This window comes from Portunus trituberculatus, chromosome 8 (genome assembly GCF_017591435.1).
Source record: "Portunus trituberculatus isolate SZX2019 chromosome 8, ASM1759143v1, whole genome shotgun sequence".
Classification (NCBI taxonomy): Eukaryota; Metazoa; Arthropoda; class Malacostraca; order Decapoda; family Portunidae; genus Portunus; species Portunus trituberculatus.
The window spans coordinates 431,913-459,855 of NC_059262.1; the positions used below are offsets into that span (position 1 = coordinate 431,913).

A 27,943-nucleotide genomic window follows, 5' to 3' on the forward strand; every position below is an offset into this window, starting at 1 on the left:
CTATTTGTGGAGCAATTTTTTGTTCATTTGCCAAGACAAAATGTTATAAAATTTGGTTCATTAACCGATTTGTTCATCCATAGGGGCATTCATGAACTGAGGTTCCACTGTACAATCTTCAGTTCAGGAAGCTTGTACTATAGTAATGAGATTTTGTAGAGAAGCTATGCCCCCTACATTAGCACTGACTGCTCTGCCCCTTTGGTGAATTGGTAGGATATTGTGCGTGATTTGTGATAAAAAAAAAAAAAAATGGACTTAATCATAAATACAGTAATACTCCGCTTAACGAACGTTCGTCTAACGAGCTAGATCCAAGATTCTTTAACAACGTCAGAGCAGCCTCCTGCCGCGAAATAGCTTCCATGAATGCTTGGAGGAACAGGGACAAGGTTGCTTTCAGGTTGCTCTGAGGTTGCTGGGAACACCACCTCTGGAGGTGGTGTTACTGTCTTACATATGCATTTATGTTCACAACACAACATTTCTATTAGGTTTTTACAAATCTTGCCCCCAAGAAAGGATTGTTTTCTAATGCATAAAGTGAAATCTTACATAGAATACCAAAAAATAAAGCAGAGATGAGATCAGACACAGACGAAGCAGAGACTCACAGCGACTCAGCCGCTTCTTCTTCTTCTTCTTGTGACCCTTTTAGCTTGCATGTTGTCTTTCACACGATATTAGATTTATGTTTCCACTCCTCTATTGCCTGCTATAATGGATATCATATCATAGTATTCATATGTGCTCATGCCATTATAGCAAGCAATAGAGGAGTGGAAACAAATTTAATATTGTGGTGAAAGATAACACGCAGGCTAAAAGGGTCACAAGAAGAAGAAGAAGCGGCCAAGTCGCCATGAGTCTCCACTTCGTCTGTGGCCGATCTTATCTCTGGTTTATTTTTTGGTATTCCATGTAAGATTTCACTTTATGCATTAAAAAACAATCTTTTCTTGGGGGCAAGGTTTGTAAAAAGCTAATAGAAAATTATATATACATATTTTTTTTTTTTTAACCAGTGTGTATGTTGGGGACCATTATTTCCTATGGGAAAATTATGTCTCCACTTAATGAATTTCCGCTCTACGAACAGCTTTGACATCCCCATCCTGTTCATTAAGCGGAGTACTACTGTATATTGTAAAGCCAGACTGCATATTTGTAAATTAAAATTGCTAAAGCCCTGTAGTTGAAAAGAATCTAAAAAATTAAGCACACCTGAGGTTTCTTTGTGGGTGCCAGATGTGTTGAGAGATGAGTCCTGAGAATTTCCAGAGCCTCTTTAGCCTGTGCCTCTGCCTGCAGTGCATATTCCTGTACAAGAAATACATCTTTAGAGTTTATTTGTCATGAAAATTCATTTTCATATTTATCTTCAGAATTATACTCTCATAGTCCAAACATTTTATTCCACTCTTCATAACCTACATGCATTGCATCTCCTTGTAGGTAAAACACACTTCTAATTATATCACTTTTGAAAGTTTATGCTTTCACTTCCCCATATCAATTCATCCTCTTTGCCTTTTTTCCAAAAAAACTAATATGCTTTGTATCACTGTGACCATAATTTTCCTTTTAAAATATAACATGGCTATAATCAATAGTTATCCTGATTAAAGAAAACTGCTTATCATTATCCAAAGTAAGGGTGATTTAGTTTTACTAAACTATCTATGTATATACCAAGTTGGCAAACCCACACTTAGGGTGGTCCATACAAAGCACCACACACTCAACATATATTAATTATACTCTTATACCCCATCATCCTCTGTTGGAAAGGATAGTGGAGCACCATATCACACACAGAGCTTAAGCATACCACAATCCCTGACAGCAAGCATTGGTTCAACCCTGCCCTTTCATAATGCAACTATTGCCTACCTCGCAACTATTACAATCTTCAAATCACAGTAGATGGAAGGTACTTTCTACTGAGTGCTCTTTTACTAATAGGGTTATACATTTTTTTTATTGTCCTAAATATATAGCTAATGAAACACAATAAGGTAATTTAATTTTTTGGAATGAAACATATTTTCTATGAAAATGTATGTTTGCATTCTCTGCCTCTGCAGTGATTTAGTTACTCCATATATGCATCATTACACCCTATTGATACTTTCTGCATTAAATATCCTGAATTTATTTATTATGGGAAGTTCCAGGATCCTTCTTACAGCATTCATGTAATCTCTTGGAACAAATGAAACATAAAACATCTTCACTGTGGGCAACAGAAAATGGCTCCCGGTGCCATATCCAGGCTGGGTGGGGGTGTGGAGATACCTGACTCAGGGGCTGCTCTCTCTCTCTCTCTCTCTCTCTCTCTCTCTCTCTCTCTCTCCACTACAAAAATAATGATGATTATTTTTCATAATTGATACATACAATAAAAAATAAACCCATGCAAATTTTATAGAAAAAAAATTATAATCTGCCTTCTCAAAGCCACTTTCAGAAAATGACAAACGATAGAAAACGTTGATTTTTATGGTAAACTAATCTATTAGTACCATAAAAAAATAAAAATAAAATAATTATTTCCAGCATGGTGCATCAGTATTTAAAAGGGTCTTACACCTTTGTAATAATGATGAAAGTCAAGTATGCTACTGTATCATATACGACTTACATTCTGAGAGACCTCATACAGTATCCAAGAAAGAAAGCACACCATCTTAGCAGAAAGCAGCCATGACGCAATATGCAAGTCATCAGATATGTCACGAGCACCCTGATGACGTAAAATACGCATCATCGTGTTGAAGTGGTTACAGAATAATATTTTATTGAATATGTTGTGGAGTCCCTATCACTCCTTGTAAGTTAGCACCATTATAATCTGTACTTTTCATAATAATACATACCAATGATGCAGATACATTTGTTCATGTATTTATCTCTTTTTTAACTTTTTTTTTTCATTATTACACATACCATTACCCATAATCATTAATTATTGCTTAAACCCCCATTCCCACAGCAAACTTACCCCATGTCTAACACCTCGAGAAAAGAAACGAAAGAGATACTTGAGGTGCCCTTTCTCATTTCCTTTGAGAAGACACCCAGTCCACTTTCTACTCTCAGGTACCAGCCATCAGGCTAATTCCCTCATTTGCCTCTTTGCTGTCACAGGACTTACACATTGTCTTCAGCTCTTCTTCGGCTGTCTGTGAGGACATGTTGGTCAAAGAGCTTGTGAGGGTCAAGCTAGAAGGCTTTTATGCCCATTTGTTCCTTATTCCTCAGGTAACAGGGGATTAGAGACCTGTGTTCAACCTCTCAGCTCTGAACAAGTTTTAGTGGTCAGCCCCTTCCAGATGGAGATGGTTGCGTCAGTTTTAGAGTCTATTGGATGGTGTCCCTGGATCTGAGGGAGGTGTATTTCCAAGTTCCAATCCACCCACTTTCCCACAAGTACCTGCAGTCCTTTGGTGAGGCAAGGTTTTTCAGTTCAGAGTTCTTTGTTTTAGCCTTGCCACTGCCCCGCAGATCTTCACCAAGGTGATGGGTCCAGTGTCTTAATGGGCTCATCAACATATCTCCCTGGACGATTGTTTGGTCACAGGGACGACTCTCCAGGGATGCATAGGCACCATCCGGGCTGTCTTGCGGCTGTGTGCTTAGTTGGGTATTCAGATCAATCTGCCCAAATCAGACCTGGTACCCAGCCAGAGGAAGCAGCACCTGGGCATGGTGCTGGATTCAGTGAGGGCTCTGGTTTTTTCGTCCCCAGAAAGGTTCAGCCGGTCTTTGTCAGTGGGGCAAAGTTTTCTAGAGCACAGAGCCCCTACGGTGTCTCTATGGAGGTCACTCCTGGGTCATCTGGCTTCCCTGGAAAGGTTGGTCCCAGGCAGCTGGGTACACTCTCAGTCCCTCCAGTGGTGCCTGAAAAAACACCGGAAGGCAGCGTCGGTTCCTCCTTCACAATGATGTCTAGTGGACCTCTCCTGGTGGATGTATCTGGGTCATCTACTCAGGGGAGCTCCTTTTGTGATGGTGCCTCCAGAACAGTCTCTGTTTTCCGACACGTCCCTTCACAGTTGGGGTGCTCATCTGGGGGACTCTCATCTCAGGGGTGTGGTCTCCACAGGTGCAGAGGTTTCACATCAACCAACTGGAGATGATGGCTGTTTTCCAGGCTTTGCAGTCCTTTCATCAGTCACGAGTGTGTGAGATCAGAGTGGACTCTACATCCAGTAGTGTGCAGGTAGGTCTTCTAGGTGTGGGGTGCACCATCTGTTTGCAACTGCCTTAAATCACCAGTTACCTTTTTTTTTTTTTATACCATGTTGGCTTTTATCACGGGAGTTTATGGGCTAAAGGAGATACTTTTTGGGGCACTTCCTATCTCAAAGCCCACCCGCTAGGAAACCATTGCCCTGAGTGAGAAAGCCCAATCTACACTCGGACCGTGGACAGGATTTGAACTCGTGCCCTTGGAGACCCCTCGGACCCCAAAGCAGGCATGGTTCCACTGTACCACGGCACCCCCTTTGTATGTGTCTCCACTGCCTGACCCAGGAGCTTGGAAAGAAGACACATTTGCCTTTCCATGGGAGGGCTTAGATCTATCCGCCTTTCTTCCCTTCTCCCTGATTTGGCTGGTTCGAATCAGAGAGTCTGCTTGAGTTCGCGTGACCCGCAGTGGCATCAAGCAGACTGGTTTTCTCCGTTTCTGAGTCTGCTTGTGGACAATCCTCAAGTGTTGCCATCATGGGCCTCTCAGTTCCACCACCCTCATCACCACCTCTTTCACAAGTCTCCAGGGGCACTTCACCTTCACTCTCTAGCATCAATTCCAAAAGAGAGGCTTTTCACAGAAGGCTGCTAGATTTATGGCCCGTCTGGTCAGACAGTCCTCTGACAGAGTGAGTCTATCAGGCAAAGTGGTCTGTCTTCTGTGGTTGGTGTGAGTTGAGGGCTGTCATCCTCTCTCGGCCTCTGTAGTGGACTTAGCGGTTTTTTTTATTTTTCTTTGGGACACAAAGCATTTGTCCTTGCCGTCCATTAGGGGGTATCATTCTGCTTTGGCCCCCCTTTTCTGGCAGGCTGGCTCGGATATCTTACAGGATAGGGATCCGTCATCTCTGTTTCACGAGTTTGCCAAGTTGGCTCCTCCTCATTCACCACGCATTCCTGCATGGGATTAGTCCTCAGTTTTACATTCCTTAATGAAGTCCCCTTATAAGCATCAGCATTTGGCTTCTTTGAGAGACGTTGCACTAAAGTCCTCCTTTCTTTTGGCTTTAGCGTCTGCTCACTGAGTTAGCAATGAATCTCAGTCCAACTTTACCATTCCTGCTCTTACAGAGTATGTTGGCAACTTGGAAGGGGACAGGCTTTTATGCCCAGTCAGAGCTGTCATGGAGCACCTTCGTAGGACCAGGGGCTATCGTCCTAGATGCTCCCACCTTTTTGTGTCGGTTACTGAGCCTCAGCGTGTGGTACACCCTCATACTTTTTCCCACTGGATATGTCAAGTTATCCAGCGTGCACATGTGGATGTTTCTGAGGAGGACACGCACTTGGTTCGAGTGAAGGCACATGATGTTAGAGCAGTGGCGACAAGTGCCTGGTTCAAGAAGATTCGGAGTATTCCTGCCATTTTTCGGGTAGGAAACTTGAAAGACTATGGCCATTTTTGCTTCTTTTTATCTTAGGGATATTACTCATCAGTACTTGGATACCTTTTATCTGGGCTCTGTTGTGTTGGCTCTCAGGGTAATTCATTAGTTTTCTTTTAGGTTCCTTATAAACAGTTCTATGTATTGTCCTCTGTTGGTTTTGGGGTCACTGGACCATTCTCATAGTGAGATTTGTGATGCTCCTCTCACTCTGGTTTTGTCCCTCTGTCATGGGATACGAGTGCTGCACCCACCTCAGTATATGGCCTCCACCTTGTAAGTTTTGGGTTTGTAAGGGTGTGTGTGTCTTGGGGGAGTGAAAGTTATTGTTAGGGGTGAGGTCATCCTCCCTCCTATACAGTAATACCTTGAGATACGAATGCCCTAACATATGAGTTTTTTCATATACAATGAAAAATTTCATATAATTTACGCCTCAAAATACAAAGATATTTTTAAGATACAAATAGCCATCAGTAGGTGGCACAGCGATCGCTTGGTTACTCGCATCCACCCGAACATTCATCCCGCATTGTGTATCGTTGTAAATACTTTGTGCATGTATGTGTCTGTGCTCCTCGGCAGTGTGTATTTTTTCTAAGTTTTGTGAACTCAAGATCATGGGTTCAAAAAGTAAGAATAAGGAGGCTGAAAAGAATAACTTGAGAAGAGTCTTGCAATAATTATAGACCGATCAGTTTAACTAGTATAGTATGTAAGATACTAGAGAAAATCATTAAGGGTAGTATTTGGGAGCATTTAAATGAGAATAGATTAATTAGAGATACCCAACATGGCTTTAGATCAGGGAGGTCCTGTCTTACAAATTTGCTCGATATCTTAGAATATATTACCAAGGAGTTAGATGATGGAAATAGCATAGATGTTATATATCTAGATTTTAGCAAGGCGTTTGATAAGGTACCGCATAGGAGGCTAGTGTACAAATTGAGACTACATGGGATAGGGGGTAGGTTAGTTGATTGGATTAGTGAATGGCTTTCTGATAGGAAACAGAGAGTAGTATTAAATGGGGCAATGTCTGAGTGGAAGGAAGTGGTTAGTGGGGTACCCCAAGGATCAGTGCTAGGACCTCTTCTTTTCTTGGTGTACATTAACGATTTAGATATAGGAATTAGTAGCAAAGTATCAAAGTTTGCAGATGATACTAAGATAGCATGTGCAGTACAGGGTGAAAAGGACAATTACAGAATACAACGAGACCTGGACAGGCTGATAGCATGGGCAGACAGGTGGCAGATGGAGTTTAATTCTGATAAGTGTCAGGTTATGCATTTAGGTAAAGACAACACAAACTTTAACTATGAGATGGAGGGATGTTGGCTAGAGGCAGTAGAGGAAGGAAAGGATTTAGGAGTAGTGATAGACAGGACTATGAAATTTTCAAAGCAATGTTTAGAAGCAAGAAATAGGGCAAATAGGATCCTGGGTTTTATAAATAGAAATGTTAGTTATAAAAGTAAGGAAGTGGTGCGTAGCTTATATAATTCCTATGTTAGGCCCCATTTAGAGTGTTGCATACAGGCCTGGTCACCCCACTATAGGCAGGATATCAACATGTTAGAAGCAGTTCAGAGAAGAGCAACTAGGATGATACCAGCATTAAAGTGCCTGGAGTATAGAGATAGATTAAAGGAATTAAACATGTTTTCATTTGAGAGGAGACGTATAAGAGGGATATGATAGAGTTATTTAAAATGTTCTCAGATACAAACTACATAGATGTGAGATCTTTCTTTACCTTAGAGGAGGGAAATAGGACTAGAAATCATGGCAGGAAGATTAGAAAGCAAGGCTGCAGGTTAGATATACGAAAATATTTCTTTAGTCATAGAGTGGTAGACTTCTGGAATGCATTGCCAGAGACGGTTGTAAATAGCACTAGTTTGACAATATTTAAAAACAGATTAGATAAGCACTTAAATTTATTAGATTTATAATTATGTATAGCACTGCATGATACTTTTTATAAGAAATTTACTATAGTTAAATAAGACATGATCTCCATGTATGGGGACCACAAATTGTAGAGGATTTCGCTGCAGGACTTAGCCCTGTTAATGGGCCAAATATTTAGAATTAGTATATAATGTATTGTGTACTTGTAAGTGTATCTTTAAGTACTGATGACGAGGTCGCTGTGCGACGGATACAGGATAACCTAGATGGACCCTGGTGGCCCTTTGTTATCCTATTATTTATGTTATGTTATGTTATGTTAATGGATATGAAACACGAGATAATTGCAAAATATGAACGTGTTGTGCATATCTGTGACTTGGCCCTGTGTGCTAGCACTTGTGGTGACTGTAAAGTCAAACCATTGTTGGTGTATCATTCTGAGAACTACAGGGCCTTTAAAGCACATAAGGTGTTAAAAGAGAAACTCCAGTTCATGTGGGGTGCCAATAGTAAGGCATGGGCAACTCTTCAATTCCTTCTCCCTACTACATATACGAAGTTCTGTCACAGCGTCGGTAAGTACAAATAAATGTTTAACCCCTAAAACTCAGGGATGTTTAGCAAGAAACACACAAAATAGCCTGTATTCATATACTGATTACACTTGGAAATTTAATAAACGAGTGAGTACAAATGGTGTTCTGCCCACAAGCAACTCTTCCTCTTTGCAATACAAAAAAAAAAAGTCTAGATGCTATGGTTACCAAAATATCACAAGTTAAATGAGGTGGTATCATCGGTGTACATGGCCTTGTGTCCGATCAGGTTCAGCAGCCTTGGCTAGAGTGATGGAAAACGGGCCCTTTGTATCTCTCTCTCTCTCTCTCTCTCTCTCTCTCTCTCTCTCTCCCTCTCTCTCTCTCATTCTGATACCACTCTCATTCAAAAGTTGTCTTCCTGCAACATGGCGAGAGACCCGAGGTGTAGAAGTAAGGCGTGTGGGAGAGGTGGCGGAATCGGACACCGTGAAATCACTGTCGCTCCCACCCTCCATTTTGGGAGTTGGTGACACAGTGACCCATAGCATATGTTTACTCATGATGAGTGTTGCCAGCTCAAAAGCAAAGAAAGCAGGAAGAAAATAGCCAAAATATAGCCCAAAAATGTCTAAACGTCTATCAACGTGCCCCGAGTCTTGCATGATGAATGTCTATCGACGTGTCCCGAGTTTTATGGGTTAAGTTGTTATTTTGGGCAATATAGTACATTTATATCATGCATACAATAAACATTGTATTTATCTTATATTAAATTTTTATTTGGTTGGTATTTAAAGCATAATAATTTTTGGGGGGTAAATTCGTATCACTAGAACGAATCAATTCTATTTCCTTTAATTTCTATGGGAGAAATTTATTTGATATACAATTTTTTTTACATTGTTACGTACACGCCACAGCTGCGGTTAACTGTTACAGCTCAATAGAGTGTTATTCTGGCAAAATCGCCAACTTCGTGTACAGTGGGGATTATAAAACACTCCACAGAGTCCCCACTACTATAACTCACAGCCGCCGTAACACTCAGGTTCTTTCAAGGTCGCCAACAGTGATTAATTTCCCCCACTGTAAGGGAACCTCCTCAGTAACTCCTTCTCCTCCTGTACCCAACCAAGTAGAATTTATATATGGTAGATGCTATGTGTAACAGGGCGAGGCCTTAATACCCCCTAGAGAAACCGCCCACAAGAACAATTCCACCCACTTCTCTATGAAGTATTAATGCCTCTCCGCATGCCTTGTCCACAGACGGTGATGAATCACAGACTGTGACAACACGCGCAGTATATATATTACTATAATATCCTATTACGACAAGTGCTTCCTGACACCTGTCAGACTGACACCCCTAGCCTACTACTACCACAATATATGATGTGTACACACAAGCCCAGACACCACCTACGGGTGACAACCGCTATACACGGAGTCCAGATACTCGTCACAGACAAGTCTGGCGGACGACAACTACACACCACTGGCCGACTTGAAGCCTTTCAGCATTCAATAGTGTGCGTGGCTACTACCACTACAATACAGTATACTACTGATACTACACAAAAGATGATGGGGGCACACAGCCGCCCACCAAACCCCACTGGTGACCACGGCCACCAACAGCAAAAACAGGACGAAACAATAACAACGTCCCTCCGCGTTGCCACACCCGAGTGGACGAACGCACAACAGGAAATGTAGCCCCCAACCGGCCACACTTTCTCAGAACAACAAGCCCGTTGTTCTACACAGCCACGATCTACCGAGTAACAAGCCAGCTACTCAAGGGAGGGCACAACTCCCAGGCCGACGACTAGTGAGCAACAAGAGAAGCCCAGCAACACGAATCTCCCTACACTGTGCCAGACCGACGAGAGTGCGTGTCTATCTCCGCTGAAGGCTACCTTGAGACTGATGCGAGGCTCGCAGGCACACAAAATGGTGGAAACAAAGAGAGGGTGGTTGGCTGTACAGCGGAACAGTGACAGCCCGTGCTTGAGGCCATAGGCTACGCATATAATAAAATAATAAATTAAAAGGGGAAACAAGGCAGTGCCCCTCACACACCCTCCCTTAAAAGAAAAAAATTTGGAAACAAAAACATTTACAAAATTTTTAAAAAAGGCATGGAACTGATTAAAGGGAATGGCCCCGGGACAGACAATCTGTCACAACGTTGTCTGCTCCTTTTATATGTCTTACTATGACATTGTACTCCTGGGCTCACTCGGTATGGGGGCCGTTTGACAGGCTTTTCGTTCCTAACATCAATGTCATGTTCTATCAACTGTGTCCTGCCCGGGACACTGCTAAACACAGAGGAGTACTTCCTCAGCCGCCAAAGCAACTCATCTTGCTGATCCCCTACGTGTTCAACCTTTTCTTTCAAGAGATGGAGGCTATTCCGTTCCCACTGCCCTGTAGGAACAACAGGTTCAGGCCCAATAACTTCTGGAGCCTCTCCCTCCCGGCAGAAAAATAAAACTGAACATGCCTCTTGCACGGCAGAACTAAAAGAGCCCTTCTGGCTAGAATGAAAATAGGGCTTCAGTATGTTAACATGACACAGCTGAGCCCTCTTGCACTGGTCAGGAGTGACCACCAGGTAGTCGAGGTCACCTACCTTCTTCTCTATAACATAGGGGCCACTATAGCGGGCAGCAAGCGGCTGGCCCTGAAGTGGTAACAGCACGAGCACTTCGTCTCCAGGGGCAAAACTCGGATACTTGGCCCTTCGGTCATAATACCCCTTCATACTCTGCTGGGCCTTACACAGGTGGGCCTGCGCCACCTCTAATGCCTTAGCTAATCTCTCTCGAATGCTCATGAGGCTCTTAAGCAGTGAGACAGGGCGCTCAGGCGACGGCTGACACCAAGCCTCCCGAACAACGTCGAGCGGTCCACGCACTCGGTGTCCAAACACTAGCTGATTGGGTGAGAAACCCAAGGACTCAGTGGGCGCTTTTCTCCCCGCAAATAAGACAAAGGGACACCCTCGTCCCAATCCTTATCTCTCCATGCAGAAACTCTTGAGCATGGTCTTGAGAGTTTGATGATGTCTCCAGGGCTCCCTGAGACTGTGGATGATAAGCACTGGACACGATGTGCTTGATCCCCCACGCAGTCATCGTATCCTTAAACAACTTTGAAGTAAAGTTGGTCCCCTGATCGGACTGCAGCTCTGCTGGCAATCCAAAGTGTGTAAAGAAGGTTAACAAAGCCTTCAGCACCACCTTAGAGTGAGTGCTTCTCAGGGAATTGCTTCAGGGTACCGCGTGGTAACATCCATTATGGTCAACAAATACTTGTGACCAGCCCTGGTAGTAGGCAGAGGACCTACTATATCAATCAAAACCCTCGTGAAGGGAGGATCAACAGCAGGGATAGGGTGGAGTGGCGCCACAGGGGGTGTCTGATTAGGCTTGCCCACCACTTGACAAGTGTGGCAGCACTTAAGAATCGTGGCTACTTCTCCAGACATGCTGGGCCACCAAAATTGCGACGCAGGCGAGCGACGGTCTTCGGATGCCCAGGTGTCCAGCCATGGGCCCCTCATGTGCCAACAGCACAAGTGCCTCCCGCAGCTTATGCGGCACAACTACTTGCAATAACTCACCACCGTCACTCTCCTGCCATCTACGACACAACACCCCTTGATGCAAGACAAACTCCTCCCTGCCCTCCAACTCCTCACTTCCCTCACCCACTCGAGCAAAGAAGGAGGCCAACGCCGGGTCCTCCTGCTGCCTACGAATGAGCTCTGCAGGCTCTAGCTGGGTAAGAGAAAGGGGGACTATAGGGTCATGGGGTTGAGGCAACGCTGCAACCCTACGTCCCACACGGCATCGAGGACGGAGAGCTGGCCCAGGCTGCTCCGCTCCTGCCATGTGATCCGGTGAGTCCTCAGAAGGATCATCACCACCAGCCAGGCAGTCACCAGGCAAGGGAACAGCTCGCTCCCTGCCTCCACGATGCTCCACAGGGGGAGAAACTTCCAACTCCCCGCAGAACTGGAAGTCTCCCACCCTGGGCGCCAACTTCCAACAAACTGCCTGACTTATCATGCTGGGGCCTGTGCTGAACATCAGAGCCCTCAGCCTCCACACCAGGAAGCAACTCAGCACGAGTGCTCCCTCTGGAGTGCTCTGCAGAGTGAGGATAACCATCAAACAACTCAGCTACACCCAACACTCCGTCCTCACTCTCAGCAACAACTCCCAAAGCCGAGTCCGGTGCATTAACAAGTGACTCCACGCCGTCACCGTCAGCCTCCACACCAGAACTCAATGGTGAGCCCAACACTGGCTCCACCACATCAGCACTGCTACTCCCATCTGGAGTTAATTCCACCTGGCTGCTAGCACCCGCCTGGGTAGTAACAGCCTCCTGGGTAGTAACAGGCTCTCTCTCAGCCCGGCGGGCCTGAGAGCGGGGTAACAACATTTACAGAGTCTTGCACCACTGGCCCAGACTCTTCAGCAACCTCCTCCTCATCAGAGGTTGTGATCCATACACAACCACCAGCCAAATCATTCCCAAGCAGGAAGTCCACTCCTGCGACTGGCAGTTCGTCTGCCACTGCTACCTGAGCTGTAGCAGTGACAAGAGGACATGACAGCGTCACCTCAGCCGTCACGAACTTCTCCACACTGTTAAGTCCACGACACAACACTGCCTTGCTAGATGTCACCTTCCTACCAGTGACATTTCGGCACACTGACTGCTGTGCTCCCGTATCACGCAGTACGGTGACGGGATACTTTGTGCCATCAATCTCAACCGTGCCTCCACACAGGAAAGGACGGCACCAGTCAAGCTCACTATCCTTAATAAGAGCGGACGAGGCAACAGGGGGAGGGACAGGGTGGCCAACCTGCTCTCCCTCCTCCAAACACAACTCAGGCACACGCCGTGCCTTCTCACTTCTAAAGCCTGAAGGACCAGTCAACTCATCACCACAAACTTTATCTGGCCACACCAACAAGGCAACTGGTTTCTGCGAGGACTTTGGAGTTTCAGCTGTTACTAACTTTGGGCAATTGAACCTAAAATGCCCTTTTCCTCGGCAGTGATAGCACGTAGGCTGGTAATCATACTTGGGAGTTTTAGGGACCGCCTTCCCCGCCGTACCATCCTTCGTAGAAGAAGGAGGGGTGGGGGCATGGGGCTTTTCCAAACCCATCTTACTGCCGAATCCAGTATATCGCCTAAAATGGCCTGGAGAGCCCGAGGAAGAACTGCCACCACTCCCTGGGCCTCCCTTAGGACCACCTTCCTTACGACTCCAACTCCCAGGCTGCTGCACAGGACGGTGGGCCAACACATAATCATCAGCCCATGTAGCAGCCTCCTTCAAAGTCCTAAACCTCTTCTCCCTCAACAGAGGTACCAGCTCCTTGTCAGCAATATCAATGAACTGCTCCATAACTACTAACTCCTTCAAAGCCTCGAGAGAGTCAACACCCTCGCTTGCAATCCACCTCTCAAACACTTGCTCCAGTGAACGAGCACACTCGAGGTAGGAGTCACTTGCTCGCTTCCTCTTTCCTTTGAATTGCAAGCGATAGGCTTCTGGTCGCAGCTCATATGCCCAGATCATCAGCTGACATTTTATCATAAACTTCCAAGGCTTTTCCCTTGAGTTTATTCGCAACCAAGCCTACCCATCTCTCTCGAGACCAAGCAAACTCCTTGGCTTTCCTCTCGAAGCGAACAAACCATTCAGCTACTTTAGGCTCATCAAATTCAGGGACTAGCTGGAGACTTTGAACTAAAGCACGCTCTACACTCTGTTCTCCTCCTCCTACACTACCAACAACTCCAGGCGTACTTACTGCATGGCGAGTTCTCTCCCACTCCAACTCTCTATCTTTATCTGCCCTTTCTCTCTCCATCTCTCTAGCCTCCTTCTCTGCTGCTAGTCTGTTTGACTCTCGTCTCTCTTCCGCAGCTAATCTCTTCAACTCTCGCCTCTCTTCTGCTTCTATCTCCATTTTCCTCATTTGCAGCTTCAATCGCAGTTCCTCCGGTCTGGCAGCTGACTGGACATTATCAGCAATACTGCTTGCTGGACTAGATCGTGGGGAGCCTTCCCTGCTTCTGATACTTCTGCCAGGGCTAATATGTCCCACATCACCTTCACTGGGACCGCCACGTCCGTTATCATGAGACATATGTGCGTCTCCACTGACCCCACGCGCGGCCAACGACTCATCATACCCATGTGGTGAGTTAGCATCTCGGCGGCTCACACGCACCCTCACCCTCCACTGGTGAGGTGAAAAGGCCAGTAACTCTCTCCATGGTGCTCACAGGGACTCGTTCTCACAAACAATAAAATAATATAAGTAATAATACCCCACACAATACACTACACCACTATAAAAGCACTTGGTTTATCCTAGCGAGGTCGCCACATTATGTTACGTACACGCCACGGCTGCGGTTAACTGCTACAGCTCACTAGAGTGTTATTCTGGCAAAATCGCCAATTTCGTGACTGTCAGTACAGTGGGGATTATAAAACACTCCACAGAGTCCCCACTACTATAACTCACAGCTGCCGTAACCCTCAGGTTCTTTCAAGGTCACCAACAGTGTATAATTTCCCCCACTGTAAGGGAATCTCCTCAGTAACTCCTTCTCCTCCTGTACCCAACCAAGTAGAATTTATAAATGGTAGATGCTATGTGTAACAGGGCGAGGCCTTAATACCCCCTAGAGAAACCGCCCACAAGGACAATTCCACCCACTTCTCTATGAAGTATTAATGCCTCTCCGCACGCCTTGTCCACAGACGGTGATGAATCACAGACTGTGACAACATGCGCAGTATATATATTACTACACTATCCTATTACGACAAGTGCTTCCTGACACCTGTCAGACTGACACCCCTAGTCTACTACTACCACAATATATGATGTGTACAGCACATCCGGTGGTGTATACACAAGCCCAGACACCACCTACGGGTGACAACCGCTATACACGGAGTCCAGATACTCGTCACAGACAAGTCTGGCGGACGACAACTACACACCACTGGCCGACTTGAAGCCTCTCAGCATTCAATAGTGTGCATGGCTACTACCACTACAATACAGTATACTACTGATACTACACAAAAGATGATGGGGGCACACAGCCGCCCACCAAACCCCACTGGTGACCACGGCCACCAACAGCAAAAACAGGTCGAAACAATAACACATCCCTCCGCGTCGCCACACCCGAGTGGACGAACGCACAACAGGAAATGTAGCCCCCAACCGGCCACACTTTCTCAGAACAACAAGCCCGTTGTTCTACACAGCCACGGTCTACCAAGTAACAAGCCAGCTACTCAAGGGAGGGCACAACTCCCAGACTGACGACTAGTGAGCAACAAGAGAAGCCCAGCAACACGAATCTCCCTACACTGTGCCAGACCGACGAGAGTGCGTGTCTATCTCCGCTGAAGGCTACCTTGAGACTGGTGCGAGGCTCGCAGGCACACAAAATGGTGGAAATAAAGAGAGGGTGGTTGGCCGCACAGCGGAACAGTGACAGCCCGCGCTTGAGGCCATAGGCTACACATATAATAAAATAATAAATTAAAAGGGGAAACAAGGCAGTGCCCCTCACAACATACAATGATTGTCATGGAACTAATTAGATTCGTATGTTGAGGTATCACTGTACTTGGGATTCAGTTCTTAAGCAATATTCAATAATTATGGGTAGTAGTATGTGTAATAACAAATAGGATTTTTAATGCAAAATCCATTTTAATCTATATACTTATCCACAATTATTAATTAAAATTGAGTTTCCCTTCCTCCCTCCTCTCTATGACCTTTTAGGTTAGAGGCAAATGAGGGAATCAGCCTGATGGCTGATGCCTGGGAATAGAAAATGGGCTGAGTGTCTTCTCAAAGAAAATGAGAAAGGGCACCAACCTCAAGTATTTCTTTTGTTTCTTTCCTTGAGCTGTTAGACATGATGTAAGTTTGCTGTGGGAATGGGGGTTTAACCCTTTCAGTGCTCCAGACCACAACCGTGGCTTTGAGGGAAATGCCTCCTGTCCACGATCGTGGTCCCATATTTGACGAGTCACAGAATTAAACTGCGTGCCTCCTGGCTGCTGCTAGTTGCCAGATGACATTCTCCCAGCCTCCCTTGACTCATGGGATGCGCCATCAGTTGCGTGGTAAGAAAAATATAGTCACAATGGCATCCACACTGTAGAGTATTAGATGCTCCTTTTTTCACAATTATTATTATTATTTTACAACGTCGCTAGTGGCTATTTGTGCATTTATTTATAGAAATAACAAGAGTAATGATCAAATCTTGTTGTTAGAGAGCAGATATGCCAGATACTATTAATTTATTGGTAGTATATTGCGTATTTCGTATATTACCATATATGGGCATGCGTATCCCCGCTCATGATAGTATGTACATCAAGCAAACACTCTGAAAACGTATTTTATATTATTTTTGTGGGCATAATGTATGCACAGGTGTGAAAAATAATTACCCTAGCACATTCTGGAGCAGTTCTGAGCAACTGCAGTTCAAATCAGGCGGAAAATTCTGTGTAATTTAGTTAGAACAACTGCACAAGTTGCGGCAGAAAATAACCATCCGCTACGATGGCAATACTCAACAGCGCACAACGTACCACCAGAAAGCCAACTTCCCATCATTATTGCACCACTTTCCAGGGTGAGTAGAGACTTAGATATTTTACAGTAGATGCGTAACACTCTATTATGCATGAAAATATTGATTTTTTCCATTTTTGCAAACCTCAATTTTTCGGCCAAATTTGCGTCTCACAGACATGACCCAAAAACCTATTTGCGCCCTGAGAGGGTTAAGCAATAATTAATAATTATCGGTAAGTAAGTAAATAAAAATGGATTTTACATAAAAAAATCCTATATTTTAAATTTCTGATCATTAAAATATTGATTGAAATAATATAGAGATACATACTATATATCATTATAGTAAAGAAATTTATTTTATTTCATAAATCATCACTATTTTTTCTAATTTGCCCATTCTAATATTTAACCTAGAGGTGCCCCTCTCCCACCTCAAGGCCTACTGAAGTAAGGGCTTAAGGGCTGAAGGACGGAACAACATCTGCACAAGACTTTGGCAGACTCTGGCAGAATTGTCATCCTTTCTTCTGACCACTTCCAGTTCAGTTTATCATCTATATTGTGTCTTTCTAACTGAACTATATGCTATCCTTTTTGCCTTAAAACATATTGTTCTTCACACTTTTCCTCCTTTTGCCATCTTCACAGGTTTTGTTAATTCTCTGTCCCTCATAGAATCCACTCCTTCAATGAACTCCTTATTGCATATTCAAAACTTGCATTTTGATTTGTTTCTGCTGGGTATCAAGTCATGCAGACTCATCAACTCACACTGCAGTTTTGTCAGATCACTCACATTTTAAATCTATTCCAAATTATGACATTATGACTATTTCCTTTATTTTCACAAGAGCCTCTTCAATAATAGTCCTTATGTCCCAGCCTATTACTCATAGAAGATAAAATTCACATTGTCAAACAAATTATTTTTTCTCTCCAAAACCTTAATAATATATGAGATATTGGAAACACCACAATTCTTAACTTAACATCTCTCTATTAAATCTATGCCTGATCTGTAACATTCTTATTTCTGTTTCTCACATTTTTTTTTTTCTTACTTCTTTCTTCAATCAAATTCCCTTGTCCATTCTCTTTTCTTGAATAATAATAAAAGTCATAATCCTTCACTCTAAACAAAATTATGTCCTGCATATAATATAATTTCATAACATTTTTACTTCTACTTTCACATAACTTTTTGCATCACCATATATCTTCATCCAAGCCTTATCTTATCTTTGTTTTCCTTATATCCTAGCACCACATAAGACCAGCTATCTGGCACTTTTATATAAACTTCTGTGAATCACTTTTATATAAACTTTCTGTGAATCTTCAATCACCTTGAGATAGAGGTAGCTCTTTGCCAGGAACACCTTGCACCTGCAGTAACGCCAATGTTGGTCCCCATGTACCACTCGTGCCAGCGCCCTGGCTCGCACAAACTCCCTCACAGCTCCGTCACCTTCTCCTGCTGCAAAAAGTTTCCTTCCATCATACAGAGCTAGCTTGAGCTTCTGCTGTGGTGTAAGGAGATACTGTTCTACCACCCACTGAGATGCTGAAGAAGGAAAGGATATACAGTCAGGACTTTGTTAATTATCCAATCAACTATGGCAGGTATTATCTTAGACATAATGGTGAATGAACTGGTCACAGAGATTAGGTCTTTAGTTAGGCTTCATTAATGTATTTTGCAATTAAAAATATTCCTTAGCCTTTCATTTCTTAGCAGATTTTTTTCCACATGGTTTCATTAAGTGAAAGAACTATATGATAGTACAACACAAGTACAATATCAAGGTAAGCTTTAGCCTCTTCTCCTGAAATTAATATTTACATGTCAAATAGAATTAAGGCTGTAAAACATCATGCAATACTTATGTATCAACTTCCAGAAATTTATTAAAGCAAAAAAAAAGATGTAAAATGTTAATGAATGTCAAGAAAAGTTATACAGTCCTGCTCTTCTTGTCATGATGAGCTACATATTCTTGGTCTCAGTTGTGCTGCTCACATCTGATCTAACTAAACCTCATGTATGGCATGCTTCTAGTTTGGTTAGATTTAATTAGGTTAGGACAGGTTAGGTTTACTTAGGTTTCCATGCTCGCAGCAAAATCATTATCAAGAAACTGGCCACTATCACAACAACAAGTAGGACAGCCTGTTTCTTCTGAATATCCACCAACCTTTGAATTTGTTTTGTTTCTACTTAAACAAATTTACAAAAGTTGATATCTATATTGTATAATATTCTGCAATCTTAATTATTTCATCTGACATTTTAGTATAAATCTCAGAAGAAAAGGTTATGCTTATCTCCCTATTCCTCCAGTAAAATATAATTTCAGTAGTTTTTGAGTCTCCTAATATTTTTTTTACTGTAAAAATATAACCACTTTCTCTTTATTCTTATTTCTCAGACTCAATAATCTTAGTCTTATATTTGATATCCATAGCGTAATTGTGACACTAAAAGCTGATGAAAACCTAATGAAGACTTAATAATGTTGGTGATCTGAATAATGAGGTGTAGTGTACATACAGTGGTACCTTGAGATACGAGCTGCCTGAGATACAAGTTTTTTTGAGATACGAGCTACGACTTGGTCATTTTTTTTTATTTTGAGATATGAGCAAAATTCTGAGATATGAGCCGTACTTGGGGATGTTGCTGCTATAGTCAGCAGCTCTGCGCATCAGTCCAGCTTCAGCTGAGCTAGTATCTACATGTTTCCCATGGATTTCATGCACTGTGATTGTTCTTTCATCATTTCCATACTATTTACTAATCTTTTTTGAAGGGGGTCTTATGAAAGCGTATTTTGAATTTATGTTTAATGTTTACATGTGAATGGTGCCTGCATCCTTTCTACCCTCCCTTCTCCTCCTCCAACAATTACCACCATTAGCTGAAAATGTGTGTCTCCAAGGTAAGAACACTGAATATACTTTTGCTGTTATTTTTATATATTTTCATGATTGATAAAGTATGCATGTGTACATAACTGGAAAGGGAAAACAAATTTTTCCTATCTCCCTCTACCTCCTCCACCAACACTTACCACAAAGGAGGGGGAACAATGTAAACAAACCTCTTCTACCACTACAGCATTGCAGCCTGCCTGCTCTCTCTCTCTCTCTCTCTCTCTCTCTCTCTCTCTCTCTCTCTCTTACTTAAAACTTCATTTATTCAATGAATAATGTTTACAGGGTTGTCAAAGAGCTCTTCTGTAATTATTAGAGCAGCCAGTCTTCTGTGGGTGGCTATATGTGTACACTCCAGCTGATCAACAGTTCCAAGTGAGGATGGGGATGTGGTAATGTAACGTCCCGTGGATTGCACCCTCTTAGATAAACATACTTTATAAGAGTAATTTATCTATTTACATTACCTTTTGTCATATTCTATCATGTTTCTGAGAATAATTGTTATTTATAAATACTTTTTCTTACCTGACAACACATGAAAAAAATAGGGGCGCTCTTTTTGGGGAGGCTGGAACGGATTAATGGCATTTCAATGTATTTCCATGGGAAAAAATGTTTTGAGATACGAGCTATTTGAGGTATGAACTCCATCACAGAATGAATAAAACTTGTATCTCAAGGTACCACTGTATAGATAATTTATCAGTATGTATTTCAAAACAGCATTACCATCACTTGTGGTGGAATACCAAGAATCCATGTTCACGGAACACTATCTTGTCAAAGTCATAATCCATGTCTATGTTAATGACCTGTGAAACTTAGTAATACAGATACAATCTTAATAAGCACTAACAGAAATTGGATCAAGTGAATTTTCTGCACAATATCCTAAGCCTGTGTGGCACAGCATCTAGCACAGTCATCTCCAACCAAGATCTCCACATTCACACATTGGCTTCTACTCACCAGCAATTACTAAGCAACTCCAGAGCAAGATCGCAAGGAAAAAAGGCAAAGGAATTCAACAGAAAAAAAAAAAAAAAATGGAACAATGATAATAAAAGGAGAAACTCCTAAAAAATTAAGTAGACAATAAAGCATCCTATGTAATCATTAGGGAAAAAATGTTTAAAAAAATACCAAGTAAAATAATATATAAAAAACAAGATATGAAAATAGCCTACTTAGTAACCTAATACAAGAAAAAAAATTGGCCTTTCTACCAAAAGAATTTGCAGTAGAGTAAACTCACATGAGTCAGACTAAGAAAAGAAGATGAGGTTTAGTAGAGGGGAGGTGGTGTTCCACAGATTAAAAGTTAGATCTAAGGCTGCGAATGTTGCAGAAGTTAAAGTAGAAAAAGTTGAAGGTGTCAAGACATTTGGGGTTGTCATCAAGAGAGGAGTCCGACCTAGGAAAATTTCTGATCCCCTCCCCAGGAGACTCTGAGGCTGGGTTTGGAGTTGCCATTTTTTTATTTTGAATTTTAAGTGAAGGGTTTATGTGTCATAAGTGCATGTAGTTTCGAGTGAAGGAGAGTTGTCTTTAAAAGGTAGGCTGTGACTGCCTCCTTGAGTTGTGAGACATAAGGGGAAATGATCAGCAAGATCACAACTATCTTTAATGAAAAGTATACAGCATCCCCTGAACTAGTGATATTAGATCTCACTGGGAGTAAATTATCGTTTCAGTAGGTGTCTACTACCTCCTCCTTAAAAGAGATAACATATCTCTTAAACAGGCAATGTTAATTCTCAGATATTTGTCCTCCACCTTTTTTAACTGATTTCAAGGCATCAACAAGTGACTTTTTATCTTCAAGGCATTTTATAGGAACTTCCTTTCTTATCCCAATATCTTCTAGAATTTTATTTATATAGTGTGCACTTTCAGCTACATCAAATAGTGCCAGTTTTTCAGCTGCCAGCATTAACTTCACAATTCTCCTGATTTTCTTAGATTTCCATATGGCAAAGCATCTTTTTCCATTCTCGTTCAGCAGATCGATGATGAATCTATCTTGAGAACCACAACCATAAAGATATGCAAATAATGCATCACTGTAACATTTCAGATACACATTTCCAGTTAAAATTGGGAAGAATAAGCTTATTTGATCTTTTTTCACTTTTCTTATCACTTTGTTGGCCTCCATTAAATCTCCTACAGTACATCTCCCAAACCTTGTACTTAAGGAACATACATCAAACAAAATATCAGTCTTTGTCTGTGTCCCTATCCAATTGAGCTGTCCCACAATTGATCTATATAGGTGTATTTCTTAATTTAATTGTATGTCTCTCCTGTGACTCTTCTTTTTATTTATCTCCACTTGATCCAAACTTATTCCATCATTTTCTTGTTTCATATTAATTTCTACATGCTTGAAATGTTCAGAATCAGTGGTGACAACTAGGAAATCCTTTTTTAGTATTGATATTATACCTTCAAATTGCTTACAATCTCCCTAGCAAAAGTTAACATGAATGCACATTCTTCATTCTAGAATATCCCCTTCATTAAATATAAACATTGCTGGATCATACTATGATATTCTCATTCCATGTCTTGATAAATCATCCTTCATTGTTTCATACCACGCTCTGGCTGCATCATTCAATCCATACACAGTTTTCTTTAGATTTCAAGCATTCCCACAGAAAAATTCTGGTGGTGGCCACAAGTATACCTACCAATTGATTGGATGACCTTGCAGGAATGTAGTTTTTACGTCAATTGTGTGACATATCCATTTCTTCATTAAAATGATGATCAATGCTAACCTTAATGCTTCTTTACTACATGTTGGCAAATAAATGGAAATGCTTTCATCTAGTTCCTCTTTGAATCTTCTTGCTACTAATTTTGCCTTAATTTTCTTGCCTTCTTGCTTCTGTTTTTCTATCACAATCTATCTTACAGATATATTAAGTTGATTTTCCCATTCAATCTCTTCAAACACTTCATTTTCTCTCCAATTTTCAATTTCTTTTCTCTTTGTTTCCATGGTTTCCTCATCAGAGAAGGTAATCATAATCTTTTCATTCTCTCCTAACTCTTTTTTATTTATTTATTTATTATTATTATCTTTTTTTTTATGCAATGGCCTATAGTGCCTGTACATATACTTGAAGAGTATGTATAGGAAGTGCTGTTCAGCTTCCACCCATTAGTGGAGCAGGCAATTTTATTTATAATGGTACCCATATTAAGGCCCATATCACCACTTAAGTGCATCTTTGGTGTAACCCACCTAGAATCTGAGTATCATGGTGACATGTAGCTAACTTTAACATGTTCCCTGCAATTGCCAGCACGGTGAACTCACCCACACTGCGATACAAATAAATTGTCATCACGTGAGAGTGAGAAGAGCAATGTATTGTTTGGGAGAATACCCAAAGGCAGCCTCAAAGTGTTTGCCCACTGGTGGGTCACATTGCATACCATGAAAAATTTATGACTTCTCTGCGATACAACCCACCTTATCTTATTTGGCGATATTCAGTGCGTCTCTATACTGTACTATATTTTTCCTTTCCTAAATTTGTTTATATATTTTTGTCTCTTTATTTTCCATATTTAGAAAATGAATGCTACACGGTTTTATGGTCAACTTACTTCAACATAAGAGAGAGAAGATAAAATAAAATAATAAAGATGATATCAGGAAAATTATGAAATTATGAAAAGATCAATAAAGAAAATTATAGAAGCTTAGCAAGGAAAGTCCAATTGCAATATCTTAGTTTGAAATATTTGTTATAGAAAAATGTTTAGTTCTTCTGAAGGAAAAATGCAATATAATATAGTTTTCTTACATGTAACAGAAAAAAAGAAAAAAAGTATTTTCAGTTGATTTTTATAACACATTTTTTTTTATTCTGTTTTGTTTGTTTGCTTATGTTTATTTATATGTGTAATTCAAAAGATCATCAATGGCAACTCTTTTACATATTGTCACAATAACATAAAAAAATAAATAAATAAAAAAAATAATAAATCAATGAAGCTTGTCAAAGAAAGTCCAATTATAATACCTGTTTCAATAATATGTTATAGAAATAAGTTTTATGTTCTTCTTAAGGAAAAAATGCAAGTTAATGTTTTTTTACCTGTATTAAGAAGAAAATATGGAAACAAGAAGACTATTTTTCATATGATTTTTATAACACTAAAAATGAAATAAGCTTCATATTACTTATCAATCAGTGTTTATTATGCCCTCCTACACATACTGGTTATTGAAATTTTACTATATGATCCAATTTTTATTAATAGTAAGATTAAAATGTGATATATGTGGAAATTGCTGTATGACCCACCGGTGGGTTGCATCACAACAGTGGATAGTAACTGATGACCAACCGGTGGGTCGTATCACAGGTAACATGTTAAAACACTTGACAAATGGCAGAGTTTCAAGGCAGTACATGGTAGGATTCAAACCTACACGTCAACATCTGCACAATCCCATGGTCACCACCTTATCCACTATGCCATTGCCTCCCTACAATTTGGTCGGTCAGTGTTTACTATTTGAAATTGTGCCTTCTTTTGTGACCATGTTTACCAAGTTCATAAATATTCCTATTTCTACATTATTGTCTTTCGGCAGTTATCTCAGTAGTCATACTTATGCATTATGGATGTGCAAATTCTATCCAGCAGTGGGAGTGATGATAAGTGGTAGTGATGATGATGATGATGATGATGATGATGATGATGATGATAATGATGATGATGATGATATAATAGTAATAGCAACTTTAATTTTATTTAGGTATTATAGTTCATTCAAACACCTACTGTGGTGAAACACTATCAACTCTTGTTCTAAATCTAAAGACATACAACTGATGTAATTAATGAGGAAACTTACGATTGGTAGATCCTTTGGAGCTCTTTGAGGAATCTTTGCTGAGGGTATCATCTTTAGGTGAGTCTTGTGGAAGGTCTGACCCTGTGAGGATACTTGTACGCTTACTGGATTTGCTGTTGCTACTACTGTTGCCACCACTCCCCTCCTCTCTTTCCCAATTATTGCCACAATGTTCATCATCAGTGGAGTCAACCTTTTCCTCTTCTTTATCGTTCTCATTCTTAGCCTCATCATTACTCTCATCTATTTCATGATCATCATCACTGTCATCATTACTGATATGGTCACTGTCAAAACTTTTTGTCTTGCTGTCATAATCTTGGATCATCTTGGGATCCTCCATGGCATCAGAGCTCCCTCCAACTACTCTGTCATGCTCTTGCTCACTTGGAGGGAAGGTCCGGAACCCTTTGCTGAAGAAAAAAAAAATATTATTACTCTAAAAAAGGAATGTTTTCATGAATTTCCATGGAGTTTGGTTCTACCAGCACTCACTAGACTGAGTTCTGCAATGGAATAAAATAACTACATATTCATGTAACACTTTAATCAGCAATGTTAATTTTGTTAACAAGCAAATGACCTAGTTCAGGAAGATAAAATAGAGATTTTCCTGAGGTAGCTAGAATTACATAGTGTCAGTTTATTGTTTTCTTTCTATTCACAGCTTGGTAGAAGAGGAGGATTTGAAAGAGTAGTGGAAAAAGAATCTTTTAGGAACTATCAATAAGTGACACAGATAGAATATAGAAAATTGAAAAGCCAGTGGAGCATTTCACAGAGCCCAAGATTGCACTGGGCAGTAACCCATGAGTATCCAAGCTTACTTTAAAGTGGTGGTCTTTTAATATGGCTCTCAATTCCTTTTGGGAGGAAGAAATAAAATGACCATTTGTTACATAAAGGAAGACCTGTGCTTCTCCTGATGTGCATTACAGACAACAAGAATTCATGGGGACCGTACGCTGGAAGGCATTAAAGTGATAGCTTTTCTGAAAGATGGAAGGTGGCTGCAGTCGCAAGAATCTTTTCAACAAAAAGAGGTAAGCCTTTTGTAATTAAAGGTGTCAAATTGTGTGTGTGGAAAGAATCTTACAAAACATTTACATTATTTAGTCATATACTGCTAGTGAATCTTGGATGTACTTTTCAGTATGTATGGGCACTTCCCTAAGAAGTAGTGTGAAATTTTATGTACCTAATAGTCTCTTTAGTTCTTTCTTATTTGGGTATTTTTTAAGGTTTTGTGTCTTCTTTTCTTTATATATAACAAAAATAAAATGTATCTCTGACTAATTCAAAGACTAGATCCATGAAATAAAATGATTAGGCTACATTAGGCTTCAATTAGTGCTAAAATAATCTAGACATACAGTTCTCAGCAAAATAGATGGGGCAAACTTTTTATATATAATAATTAGATTACAATTATTATTTATTAGATCAGTGAAGTAAAGAAAGTTACTAGGCTTCAATTAGAAATAAAATTTGAAAAATTCAGTCTATATTTTACTAGGATACTATATATATATATATATATATATATATATATATATATATATATATATATATATATATATATATATATATATATATATATACAGGCAACCGCCACTTAACGAAGGTTCACACAACGAAATTTCGCTACAACAAAGGTTTCATTTTACTACCATCTGCTCTTTCAACAAACACCAAACTCGCTTTAACGAAGTTTTATCCAGGTAATTTTTTACAAGTTTGAAAGCCCCGCCGTATCACGCAAGCTGACAGGCTTTTGATTACACCAGCGCCTCTCGTGGACAACACGCGCACCACTCACTCCCCTTGTTCAAAACAAAAACAGTGTCTTCCCTCGCTCAACATGCCACCAAAACACCCTGCAATGTCGCCTAGTGTTGCTAAGACCCGGAAGTCTCTTACTCTCGAAGTGAAGCTGGATATTATTCACGGACAAGAGAGAGGCAAGAAAACTAATAGCATTGCTCGCCACCATCTTGACTCCATCTACTGTCTCTACTATCTTCAAGTCAGCATACTCTATTAAGAAAGCTGGTGAGACTGTATCTTCCTTGCAAGCTAAAAGAACCACCTGAACTCGTGACTCTACAATGGATAAAATGGAAAGCCTTGTGGAAATGTGGTACATAAGTTTTGTATGTGATACAATGATACGCCCTTTGTTTACATTCCACAGGTTGCCGATTAGTGTCTTTCCCGTTTCACTCTCCCTCCCTTCATAAATTTAAGATCATCAACATTAAAAAGTTACGTACATACATACATTAGTGTACATTAAAATGACTTAAATTAAACTGCCTAAATGTTTAACTACATAATTTTTACTTTCATTAAACCTTTCACTGAAGGTACTATGATGCACTCTCACTTTGTTTACTCTCAATGGAAGTTCAAGTCCCTTGTTATAATCGATTCGCTTAACGAAGGTTTTTTTAGGAACGTAACCCCTTCATTATCTGCGGGTTGCCTATATATATATATATATATATATATATATATATATATATATATATATATATATATATATATATATATATATATATATATATATATATATATATATATATATATATATATATATATATATATATATATATATATATATATATATATATATATATATATATATATATATATATATATATATATATATATATATATATATATATATATATATATATATATATATATATATATATATATATATATATATATATATATATATATATATATATATATATATATATATATATATATATATATATATATATATATATATATATATATATATATATATATATATATATATATATATTCTATTAGGCTGGTATATTCAGGAAGCCATTAAGAGTCATGTATACAAACATAGATGGATTTATATCAAGAATCTTGGGTTTGAGATATTACATAATGTAAAAGGACCAGACGTGGTATGTATAACAGAAACAAAGTTAAGAGAAGACATCCAAGTGAATTTTAAAGATCAGGAATATAATGTTTGGAGGAAAGAGAAAGAAGGGGAAAAGCAGGAAGAGGAGTATTGAAAATGACTCGAAAGGATATACACGTGGAGGAGGTACAATATGGAGATGGACTGGCACAGGTTTTAAGCATAACAATAAAGACCAGTGGATGGGAAAAAAAGATTATCATAGTTGCATATGTGCCACTGAAGACTAATACATGAATGCTCAATGTCCATAAAGAAATGCAAAGGGAAGTGCTAATAAGTTGCCTGAACAATAAGTAAAAGAAGGACAGAAGAGTGCCACTTGTGTGAGATTAAACTGTAAACATGTAAATTGGGAAGAAATGGATACAAAC

General features: G+C 40.4%; 1 protein-coding gene across 7 annotated transcripts in view; it reads right to left on the bottom strand.

Annotated features, from left to right (window-relative positions):
- LOC123501140 (tetratricopeptide repeat protein 23-like) overlaps positions 1-27,943 on the bottom strand; it is a 325,403-nt gene that overhangs the window by 233,242 nt on the left and 64,218 nt on the right. For 6 of the 7 annotated variants that reach the window (XR_006673573.1, XR_006673574.1, XM_045249722.1 and 3 more), the window contains exons 3-5: positions 24,602-25,014; positions 18,126-18,343; positions 1,225-1,320 (exon numbers count right to left, since the gene is read on the bottom strand). Coding sequence is in view for 5 of the 7 variants with exons in the window: in XM_045249722.1 (XP_045105657.1) it covers positions 1,225-1,320; positions 18,126-18,343; positions 24,602-25,014 (727 nt within the window). In the remaining 2 variants the exon portion in view is untranslated. The remainder of the gene's footprint in view (positions 1-1,224; positions 1,321-18,125; positions 18,344-24,601; positions 25,015-27,943) is intronic. The other variant, XM_045249726.1, reaches the window with a different exon arrangement.